This window comes from Pteronotus mesoamericanus, unplaced genomic scaffold (assembly GCF_021234165.1).
Source record: "Pteronotus mesoamericanus isolate MK-2021 breed Mesoamerican mustached bat unplaced genomic scaffold, CSHL_Meso_final contig_64, whole genome shotgun sequence".
NCBI classification, from domain to species: Eukaryota; Metazoa; Chordata; class Mammalia; order Chiroptera; family Mormoopidae; genus Pteronotus; species Pteronotus mesoamericanus.
The window spans coordinates 4,642,406-4,654,450 of NW_026555224.1; the positions used below are offsets into that span (position 1 = coordinate 4,642,406).

Below are 12,045 nucleotides of genomic sequence, written 5' to 3' on the forward strand. Positions count from 1 at the left end.
AGTTAACCACAAAACAAAGACAACAACAATTAAATACTGTTATTATGTTCCAGCAAGAGAGTATTGTGCCTTAAGTTTTGTGCCTGAGGCCTGCTTTCTCTGTTACAAAAGGAAATTGCAGGTGTTAAAAAAAATGTGAAAAATACTAGTAATTAAAGCAAACATTTAAATAGCACTTATTATGTATGAAGCACTTTCCATAAATTAACTCATTTAATTCTAAAATGCAGGATCTATCATTAACCCCATTTTACTGACAAGGAAGCTGAGGCATAGAGAATTTAAGTAGTTTGCCCGAAGTTACAAAGCTAGTAAGTGGTAATGCTGGGATTCAAACCCAAACAGAATAGCCCAAGTCATGCTTGTGATCACAACAATATATACTGCCTTTAAATTAGCACCAAACTGTGACTATCTTGATTAGGAATTGTGAGAGAAGGGACTGAAAACATCACTTTCTCATTATGGGATTCTCTGCTAATCAGTGTCCTGCCCTTGAACCTCCTAAAGCCATCATTCTGTCTCACACTTAGGGAAACACATTAAACACTGTCAACATATGAACGCTAGATGTCACCCTTCTCATCTTTCAGGATTCGCCCTGGTCGCTGGTACACTGAAGCAAAGCAGACATAACCCATCTTTCTCCCAGTTTACTTGCATTTGAAATGATCCATCATGTTTTGGAAAATTGATTTTGTGTTTTAAATATTTGAAGATTCACTACTAAATTCATTTTGGATTTTGAGTGTAGAGCATAGTGATTGCATTGCAAAGGATGAGCTTTTCAAAGAGAATATTAAGATCTTTGTGCTGGGGTGCTCCCTTCCTTCTTTCTCACTGCCACTACCCACTTGTGAGGCAAAGGAGGCCCTGACTGTGGCTGATGAATGTAGGACTGGTCCTTGTACACTTGGGAAGTCATGTATTTATATGAAATTATATGAAATAAAGATATATCGTCAATACCTGAGGTCACTGAAAGAATCCCCCAGAATCTCAACTCTATAGATGTTCCTCATTTTCTTTTAATTAAACTTGCTTTCCCATAAGTGCCAATACTCAAAAAAAGTAAGACATGACTATTTTCCTGGTTGTTTAATTGTCAGCATTAAAACTGTATTTTTTTTTGCATTAATATCATTTTACAGGTGTGATATTTAAACTCCAACATAGATTAGATGGTTATGGGTTACATGGGAAACATAGACAATCATTTCTGTGGTATAAAGAATTCTGAGTTTTAGAAAATCCACACATCATTTTGGGAAGATGGCCCACACATTGAGAGTCAGCCTGAAACACAGCCCTGGTTATTCTAGAGCTTAACTCTTCTTCCATAACTCTCTTGCTCCCACAGCAATTAGTGAAACAAATATTTTTATATCTAGATTTTAGGGAATCCTAAAAGAAAAACAAATCTCAGGAAAGGAAATTTTAGAATTCAATTTCTTAGACTTCAGGCTTTGGTAGCATGGACAGTCTTCTTCATATGCTCCTGAATATTTCATGATATGCCCAAGAGAACTACAAAATTTCTATGAACAGCATAGACATTCTTCAGTCATTTCTAAAGGCAGGGAATTAGCTATAAATGCTTAACTAATCTTTTTTGGTCCTCGGATCCTATGTGAGGAGAACACCCAGAGTTGGACACATTCTGTATTCCCTCACTATGATTTGCGAACACTGTGAGTAAGTTAAAGCACAAAGATTTTTTACCAGTAAATCTTGCGTCTGGTTAACATGTGTAACCAGTAATCCATCATCTGGATTTTGGCCACGTCCACTGACATCCTTCTGGCTCAACTGCTTCTTTGGGTCTCTGTCAGTGTTTCTCTTTGTGCTACAAAACAAAGTGATCTGATCAATGCCCCAGCACTGGACACGCTGACAGTGCCTCTAAAAACATTTTTATTTCTGTGCAGTAAGTGGGCAGGGTTCCTGTAGGATCCTAATAAAATGTGATCTCCAGATTCATGAGAAATTTTATTCTACTGTTCTGGTAGATAACTGAAGCCCTCAGGTATGAGATAATGCAATGACCACTTACCTGTCTCACCACAACACAGGTTTTTTCCCTCTCAGCTCCCCAGAGCAAAATATTATTGTCATTGTTTTTATTTGCAAAGTCAGAGAAGATGCTTACCAGTGATTTTCTACGTACTTATTATCTTGATCGTGGGAGACATGGCTAGTTTGTGTAGCCATTATAAAGACACTCAATGCTTGTTCTCCTAAGGAGGAAAAGAATTCCAGAGAAGGGTAAGTGCAGCACTGAGACAACAGCCTTGGGGGGGGGTCTCTATATTCAGCTCAACTCTCCTTTAATTCATCCAATAAGTACTTATCAAACACCTATGAGGTATCCGGCTTTGTGTTAGATGTTGAGGATATAATCCTTGGCGAACAAGATAACAACGGTTAATCATTCTTGGTCCTTTTGACACTCTTGGTTGTGAGGCTGTCCTATGAATTGTAAGACTCTTAGCAGCATCCCTGGACTCTGCCTATTAGATGCCAGTAGTACTCCTGCCCCCAAGTTGTGACAACCCAAAATGTCTCTAAACATGGCTTGACGTCTCCTGGGAGCACAATCATTCCCCAGTTGACAACCACTAAGCTAGACATTGCTCTTGTCCTTTGCAGATCTTGATTCTTGAGGGGGAGACTGATGTTCAAAAAATTAAATATAGTAATTACAAATTTGTGGAATGTGCTATAAAGGAAGTAAATAGGATGGCATAATAGTGATCAGGGAAGGGCTCTACTTTGCATAGGTGAGGTGGTCAGTGAAGGTGTCTTGAGCTTAGACCTTTTTGAAAGATGAAAAGGAGGTGGCTGAGTTAATAGTATGGTGAAGGCTGCATGAGGCACAGAGGACAGCAAGTGACTGTAGCAATTTTGAGGAGGGGAGAGGAAAAATACTGATTTTTTTTCCTCTGAGAACTATATCTGCACTTAAAGGGCTGAGTCCTACAGCCGCCCCTCATAGCGTGTTGCATCAGTGGTAGACACTTATCTAAGATGGATCAATGAAATTCTTTGGGAATTGGAATTGAGATGTGGGGCCACCATGTTCATTCAGAAGCAGGAAGAGACAGTCTTCAGAGAACAGTAGACTCAAGTGGTCATTGCCAGCTTTGGTTCCCGGGGCCACTCTCTCAGGCTTCCTTCTCACTCTATGCCTGCACCTTCTCAGTCTCTTACACAGGCTCCTCCTCATCTCCTGAGCATTTTAAGTCAGTGCTCCTCAAGGCTAAATTGTGAACATTTTCCTCTTTTCCTAGGGAATCTTATTCTTGTCCATGTCTTGAACTACCACCTATTTGCAACAATAACTCTCAATTATGTGTCAAAAGCCCAGACCTCTGACTCCAGAAGTGGGTGTTCATTGACACTGGACATTTCCATCTGGAGTGCCTCAAATTCAACATGACAACACTGAATTCATATTCTCTACAAATGTATTGTCTTTTTAGTCTCTAGCTGAGAAGAGTCACCACCATCCATATATGAATCAGAAGCCTAGGAATTATTCTTGACACCTGATTCCCCATATCAATCCATCTCTTGATCTTGTCTGTCTTTCCACTTATCTGTCTCCATTAACATTTCTCTTTTTCAGACCAGTCATTTCTGCCATAGATGTCACTAGACCCTAACTCGTCTCCCTATATGCGCCAGGTTCTCTCATTCAATCTGGTCTCCTTACTAAAGCCCCAATGATCTTGTAAAGACAGAAATCCGATGTCATGTCTCTTCTCCCTCCTACTTAACACTGTTCAGAGACTTCCCTTCACTTCTAGGATGAACAGTAAGATCCTTGTGATGGCATCTGAGGCCTTGTGTGGTCTAGCTGCTGCCAACCGACCCCTTCAGTTCCCCCCTTTCACCACTGTGCCTCTTTCTGCATCCACAACACCCTCCCCCTCACAGGAATGCTACACTTCCCTCAACCACAGGCCTTTTCATTTGCTACCTTTGCTCTGGAACATTCTTCTCCGAACCCACTGCTCCTTGAAACTGCAGCCCAAATGTCATTTCTTTGGGACATCTTCTCCAGCATCCCACTTTATTCAGGTTCCTTTGTGCTATATAAACTTTCAGAGAACTATGTTCCTTTCCTTCAGCACACTTTAGAATGATACATTCATTAACATGATTTTTAAAAATTGGTGTCTCTCTCCCATTAGGTTGTAATTGACATGAGAGGAGGGACTGGCAGATGATAAATATTTCGAGGTGGGAGGTGAAGGGAGAGAAGGAGGTTGAGAAATTGCCTTGTGTCTTGAATTTCTAATTTCTGATCCCAGGCACTTGTGAGAACTGAGTGCTGTCACTCAGTGCTGCTTCACTTTCTGCTGTCAAGCTAGCTCATTGAAGTTTTTGTTCTTTGCAACCAAAAAAAAAATATATATATACTGGCAAGATACAGCAGGCGAGAAACTCGAAACAGAGATACAGCTTGAACATGAGTGTGTATTCCTATGAAATCATGAAATAGCCTAATGATGGGGTAACTTGCTTTTCTCTTTTGGGCCTTCAATCCTTTATTCAGAGGAAGCTTTGATTTTGGGGAAGCACCAAGATAATGTGGCCATGTCTTAAAAAACAAACTGGCTTTACTTCAGTCAGTTTTGCTGGGAGACTCCAGTGGCAGAGACTGTTGAGAGAAACACCTCATAAACAGTGAACGCCCCACAGTGTCTCAGTTCCCTTTTCAGTGAGGGGTTAACACTTAGGGATGTCAGAGGCCTGTGGCCCATGTGGAGGAGCATTACAGAACAATGTGGTGTGCTTAGAAAGGGCACTGGACCTTTGGTTTATTTCTTCATCTACAGATATATAGCATACTGGTATTCTATCAGTGCTGTCTCTTCAAGCACGCTAGATAATGCTTAAGCAATCCTTCATCCCATGAACATTTACGGAGTGCCTACTGGGTGCTAGAGAGCACTGGGGGAGGCTGAGGTGAAGGGAATAAAGCTCTTATGCTCAAGCCTTTGTGTAGATAAAACCTCATCAGGCAGGTCTTCTTTGAGGACCCCATCTCCGTAGCCCCTCCCCTCTGCTTTCTTTTCTCCTCCTTGCCATGTTTCATCATCTGATGTTATTTATTTACTTATTATCTCTCTCCCTGCTCCTGCCCCCATAAACCCACTAGAAATAAGATCCACAAGGGAAGGAACTTAGTTATGTTTGCTACAAAAATGCTTTTGCATAAAACAGTGCCTAGAACATAGCAGCTCCCCTGAAAATATTTGTTGAATAAATGTACTCAGGACAGGTTCAGAGTTTTGACAAAGGTGGGTCAACTTACCCTGGGGAAGTGGTCACAGGAAGGGAACATACAAAATTGTCTTTGGTCAAGGGGAGAGAGGTAGCCCTGATTAGTGGATACAAGAAAATCTTCAGCTAACTTCCTGTTTTGCTAACAGCTGGATTTCAGATTCTCCTAAATATTGATCCAGAATAAAGCCGTCCTAGGGTTTGTATGTTTCAATTGCCAAATAACCTCCAGTCTTGATCCCATCCAATCCATTTCACCTTCTGCTGCTATAATGACTTTTCCAATATGTAGAACTTGTTCATCTTGCTACCTGTTTAGACCAGCCATGGATCCTCAGGGCCAAGGATAATCACATGGGACCTTCTTCGCAAGGCTTAGCATTGCTTCAGTATCTGTTCCCTGTTACCTTTCTATCTCATCTCTAATCCTTCTACAGTTCCTGGCAACACTTACACATATCTTGTTATTTCATGCCTTTCTTTGCTCAAGTTGGACCTACTTCTAGAAATGTCATTTCCATTTTGTGTTTGACAAGAAAACTCAGGAAGTCTCTCCTGAACCCAATTTGCTGACCCCCAAGTCCCAGAGAGAAAACAGTATTCTCCAATTGCCACCTCACTACGCCCTCTTCCCCCATTTCACATCAAGTTTTCACAGTCCTCCGCCAGACTGGCTCTATCCATAACTTGTCTACTGTTTAACTGTCAAAACCTGGCACAGTGCCTGGCATGGAGGGAACAGATGCTTAAGACCACAGCCTCCCTACATTTTTTCTTTCCATCCAGAGCTTAGCGTCTCCCATACCCTTTCTCTTACCACCTCTGTAAACCCTGTGATACTTACCCTCACCTGCATTTCTCCATTTATTTCTCCATCTTTGGGAGAAGGGATCCTGGTCATCCCAGGGACTCTGCTTTTCCTGGTTCCCACTTCCAGTCCTAAGCAACTAAACGGTGAAGCGGACCCTGCTAGGAAATGTTAGCTGGTCTCCAAGGCAACAGACTGCACCATTGCAGCTGTGAGGCAGGGACAGGCGGAAACCTTCCTCCCCCGCGGGGAAGAAATGGCCACTTTGTTAACACACCGCCTCCCGCCACCCCGCCCCGCACTCTGCTTTTCTCCACACCCACAAAAGCCTGGAAGCAGGCTTGGGACCTCTTTCCCATTTTTAGAACTCCTGGGACAGCGGAGAACTATGGTTTAGACCAGTAGAGCACTGCCACCTGCTACCTTCCTGTGGCAGGAACTGAAGAGACAGCAGAGAACCTGCTATGTGTTGCAGGCGGTAACTTTCTCTAGCTCCTCAGATTTCCCTGGGGACCCTGGGAGGGGTAACACAGTCCCCCATCCCCACCCAAACCTGGTTAATACAACAGCAGGCTTACTGACCTCTTAGCATCAGAAGAGAGCATCTACTGCAATGGTTCCCAAACCCAGGTGTCCTTCAGAGCGACCTGGGTTGCTGGTGAGAAAACACACACACAGCCCCATCTGGGAGACTGACACAGAACTGTGGTAAATTGTGGGAACATGAATCTTTGACAGTGGTCTCAGGTGATTATGATGTAACCAACCCTGGTCCCATAGTTGGGGATTTCTTCAACTCCTTTTATGGACATCAAGGGGAATGTGCCCATGTCAACTGGCCTGTGTGGCCTATAGATGACTGAGGGATCTGCACTTAGTTTTTCTTATCTGGGTCATTTCTCAAGTCATTGTCTTCACTTTCTGAACCTTGGGTTTTGTAATTTAGAACATATGCAACTGGTGATGGTCATCATATGGTAGAGACTCCCTCAGATGCTGACCCCAGCAGTGGCTTCCATAGTCCAGGTCAGAAACAAAGTCCTCACAACAGCAACTGCTGACCTCCCACTGCAATGGTTCCCAAACCCAGTCATCCTGGGCAGAAGTCAGGAGTAGAGAGCAGCATGTGTAAATCCAAGGCATTTGGTCAATACCACCAAGGCAGGAGAAGAGGGAGATCAGAGAGGTAAGGAATTCAGGAGAGGTAAGAATCACAAAAGGCTGAGAGCAACCAATCATCAATGGCTACTCTGTGAACAAGAAGTGAGGTCCGTGGGAGGGGCAGGGGAGGTGCGGATAGGTTGAAAGAAGGTGAAGGGATTAGACAAAACATATATGTAATACTCATGATCACAAACAACAGTTTGGGGACTGACTATAGGAATGAGGGGTGGCCTGCGGGGGGGGGATTGTGACAACTGTAAAGCATTAAAAAAAAACAGGTGAGGTCTTTGTGCCCACCTTCCTGGAAATCCTGTGTAGAAGGAGCTGGCCAGTTTTGAGACCATTTTTGGAGATGCAGAGGCCCAAAACACATAGTTTACCACCCTCACAAGTTCCTTTGCTCCTGGATACATAGGTTTTTAACATTTTACAAAAAGTAAAACCCAGCTTTGCAAAGGCACTGTTACTGTGTTTTTTCTGCTTGAGTTTACATGACACATATTCTGGAAATGAGCCAGATGGATGATAAAGCAGGGTAAGTTTTTCAAGCTGTATGACCAGCCAAGAAGAAAGCTATGTGCAGGTACTGTCTTGTTCAGCAATCCTCAGACCACATGTAGTTCATAATGGACCCCATGTAAGGGATTGAAGCACAGTAGGAATTTCTCTTATCTTGATCAGGTTCTTGGTATATGATCAAGGTCAAATCATCTCTGGTCTTTATTTAAGAGCTCTAATCTGGCCCTATTACACAAAATATAATTGCTGTGGTCTGAATGTTTGTGTCCCAACAAAATTCCTATGTTGGAAAACTAACCCCTAAGGTAATGGAATTAGGAGCTGGGGATTCATGATGCGGTCCTCATGATTAATCCTTCGTGAGTGGGATTAGTGCCTTCACAAAAACAAACAAACAAACAAACAAAATATGCAGGCAGAGCTCTGTAGCCCCCTTCTACCAGGTAAGGATACGAGATGTCTGCAACCCAGAAAAGAGAGGGCCCTTACCCAACCATGCTGGCAACTTGATCTCGGACTTCCAGCTTCCAGAACTGTGAGGAATAAACTTTTAAAAACGATGTTGCAATGAACATCGTAGTTTTACCTGTGTACTGAGGTTTATTTTTTGTAAGATTAAGACACAAAAGTAAAATGTATGACTAGAGACTATATTTTAAAAGTAAAAGACCCTAAAATTGAAAGTTTTAAGTTCACAGTAGGCTCACTTTTGGTGGCAAAATGAGTTGAACTGGAATGAGGTTAGTCAGTCTATTCTATTTAATGTGAATGTTTAGACATTTTGTGGTAAGGGAATGCTGCCTCAATCTCTGATGGGGATGTTACATAATGCATAGTACAAGCACCTCACTGATTTTTTTTTAATGTGAAATATTCCAAAACAATTAACCTTTTGATAAATACAGTAATGTGCAGCATTGAGTCCCTATAATCCTCATGTGTTGGAATGAGCAGATAGCGATGACTTTGATGATTTTATTTTTAGCAATCTAAAATTCCCTTTTGTTTTTAAAAAATTGATATAATTGACATATAACATTTTATTAGTTTCAGGTGTACAATGATTTGAAGTCTGTATATACTGTAAAATGATTACAATTTAGTTAACATGTAAAATGTTTTTCATAAGCCACCTAACCTGTGGTATTTTGTTACAGTAGCCCAAGCAGACTAAGACGTCATTATGTTGTAATGGGGGACACACCCCCAGAAGTAGGGGAGGGGTTTGAGCTGTGCATGTGTGACTGGAGACTGCCCCTTGCTAAACATGTGGCTGGAAGAGGGGCAATGGCAAACATGGCCGACACTGGCCCTCATTAGTTGGAAAGCTGGACACTCCCACTGGCTTCCAGCACACATGGGATTCTGGGAGAGGACTTTTGAAATGCAGCGTGCCAGAAAGGGAAAAGTTGGTTGGTTCTTTCCCCACCCCAGTGAGGGGGGTGCATGTCAATGGTCTCCGCAGGTCTGCCAATGATGGCCAGCGTGGGCCTGTGAGCAGAGGCCTGGCGCACAGACTCTGAAAGATGCCCCAAGCTTGGCAGTGACTGGAGACCAACCAATGCCACCTGTGGTTATGATACTTTTGGGTAGGAGAAGAGGTTCCTGGTGCAACCTTGAACTGAGCTGGCAGAGGGTGACAGGGTGATTTTCTTTGGGTACCTTAGAAGGAACAGGTTTTGAGGCAGACACTTGCCATTATTTCCAGAGACCTTGGTGATAAGTCAACACTGTGAATAGATTTTTGTTCTTGTGTTATTTTCAGTTCTTGAACCTATGCAGTAGTTGTAATGACAAATATTTAAATAGCTATTTTTGATGTCATACTGACTTTTCCTTTTCACTTACTTTCATTACCCAGATATTTTAGGTGGAAACTTGCCATTAAATAAAAGATTCTTTTCTTTTCCACCAAACTCCATCTTTGGAGATTTGCCTGGTATGCGGTGAGCAGTGGGACCCTCCCCTCCCCCCCACTACTGGTTGGGTTTGGTAACAATGTGGTATGTATTTTTGGACATTAATTTGTATTTTACTTTATTTCTTAACCTCTATTTCAAGCCAGTAGCAGGTGCTTTTTGTTGCGTTGAGAAGTACTAGCCTTAAGTGAACACTTTTCTTGGTCTTTTGAAAGAGCCTAACAAACTGAAATACTAAAGTAACATGTCAAAGCACAGGAAGTGAGGGGTGTGTATGCCAAGAGGAAAGTGGAAGTGCATCAAGAGTCCCTCCATCAGAAGAGACAGACGCCCAACTCAAACTGTCTTGAGGAAAAAAGGGAGTTTGCTCAAATGACAGAAAAACCCAGGAATAGTTCTGACCCAAAAGCTAACATAATGTTAACAGAAACCAGCCTCCACTTCTTATTTCCTTTCTTCTTCTTTTTAAGAGATTTTACTTACTTATTTTTAGAGGGGAAGGGAGGGAGAAAGAGGAGAGAAACATCAATGTGTGGTTGCCTCTTGAGCACCTCTGCTGGGGACCTGGCCTGCAACCCAGACATGTGACCTAACTGGGAATTGAACCAGTGACTCTTTGGTTCATAGGCTGGCAGTCAATCTGCTGAGCCACATCAGCCAGGGCTCAATCTTCCTTTTTTCTGTGATGGCTTTATTCTCAGGAAAGCTCTTTGTGAGTCGTTGACTTGGACCCCAGCAGCACTGCTCTTTTCCCCACATATCTTAGAAACACTGAAGGAAGAACACCTCTTTCCCAGAAGTTTCAGCGAAGTCCCAGTGTTGGATTTGGTTACATGACATGCTTGTTCCTGAACTTGACCAGGCTGGTCTCCGTGTCCAGTCCTGGAGCCAGAGAAGCCACACAGCCTGAGGGTAGGAAAGGGGCTGTTTTCCAAACAAAAGAGTTGAGTTTTGTTTGTATCTTTTTACTAAAGAAGGAGACACAGGTACCAGGTGAACATACCTGAGGGAAGCCAAAGGTAGGTAGGGTAATTCCCAAGACAGAGGTCAAGAAATTGAAGATCTGAAAATCGGAGGGAGTAGAGACCTGCTCAGTGTTTGGTAGCAACATTTCAGTGAGATGACAAAACCTAAGAGGAAACAGATCCTTGGTGTACTCAAAGGGAAAGTCCACAGGCATAGGGGTTTGAGCTCACCAAATGTGACCATGGCAGGTGTGGGCTGGACACAGAACTACTGCACCATTCAGCCTGGGACAGTTAATATCTCAGCAGTAATCAGTGCAGACAGACGAGAAACTACTCAAGGGACCTTCCTAATGTTTGAATTATGGACTTTTGAATAACCCCAGCGTAACCCAATAACCAAGAGATTTCCCATCAACAAGGTAGAAGGACCTAGTTGATAGCCTCTTTGGAAAAACTTCCCTGGGTGCTCAATCCTGAAAGGATCCCAATAAAATCAATGGATGACACCATGTAGTTCATCAACCAAGGAAGTTGGCACTGCAAAATGCCACTTAGCAACAACTGCAGAGACACAGTTTGGCAGAGAGGGAAATGATGAAAGATTAAACACAAACAACTTACATACTGTTTTTTCTCCTAATAAAATGTTACATTCACAGAATATTTCTAAGTAGGACTACCTTTTATGGTTGGTTGCATTCCATAGCCAAAAGAGGCAAACAATTGATTTAGCTGCTCATGCCTGAGCCAAGGAAATATAACTGGGACAAGCTATTTTTATTCCTTTCAACAAGCCAAACTGGCAATGTGGGAAAGCAGAAATTGTCCTAGATATGGAATCAGAGAATGTAGGTGTGAAACCCAATTCACCTTTAATGGGGATAAAAATTTGGGTAAATTATTTACCCTTATTTTAATTGTTAGAAATTTATTAAATATTGGTAAGCAAACAGGAGTGGTACACACTTTTGTTGAAGAGTCCAACTGTTCACCCTTCTGATCCTTAATTTTTGTAGTCTATAAAATATTTCCTTACTCCACAGGCAGGGAGGATACATTAAGATCGCATGAAAAAGCATGTAACATGAATTTAATGTTCATTTCTTTCTCCAAACTTTTATTGAATGCCATTATTTCTTAACCAGAGTGCTTAAAAAACATGAATTGCCTTAATGAGTAGTTGATATACTTCAGTTAGCATGTTGGTTACTATGATATTTGGAAAGTTTCTGTTATTTAAGGTCTAAGTTTACAGCAGCATTATTTTCAGTAACAAAAACTTGGAAAAAACCTAAATATACATCATGGAAAAAATTAGTATATATACAAACACACATACACATACATACTTACACTATACATCCATTTAAAGTGA

General features: G+C 42.0%; 1 protein-coding gene across 1 annotated transcript in view; it reads right to left on the minus strand.

Moving 5' to 3' along the window:
- The window catches only part of VWA3A (von Willebrand factor A domain containing 3A), a 58,779-nt gene extending 52,586 nt beyond the window's left edge, over positions 1–6,193 (minus strand). The window contains 4 exon segments of the mRNA XM_054580960.1: positions 1,723–1,846; positions 2,150–2,237; positions 6,137–6,152; positions 6,155–6,193. Coding sequence (XP_054436935.1) covers positions 1,723–1,846; positions 2,150–2,237; positions 6,137–6,152; positions 6,155–6,193 — 267 coding nt within the window.
- Between the last annotated feature and the right edge of the window lie 5,852 nt (positions 6,194–12,045).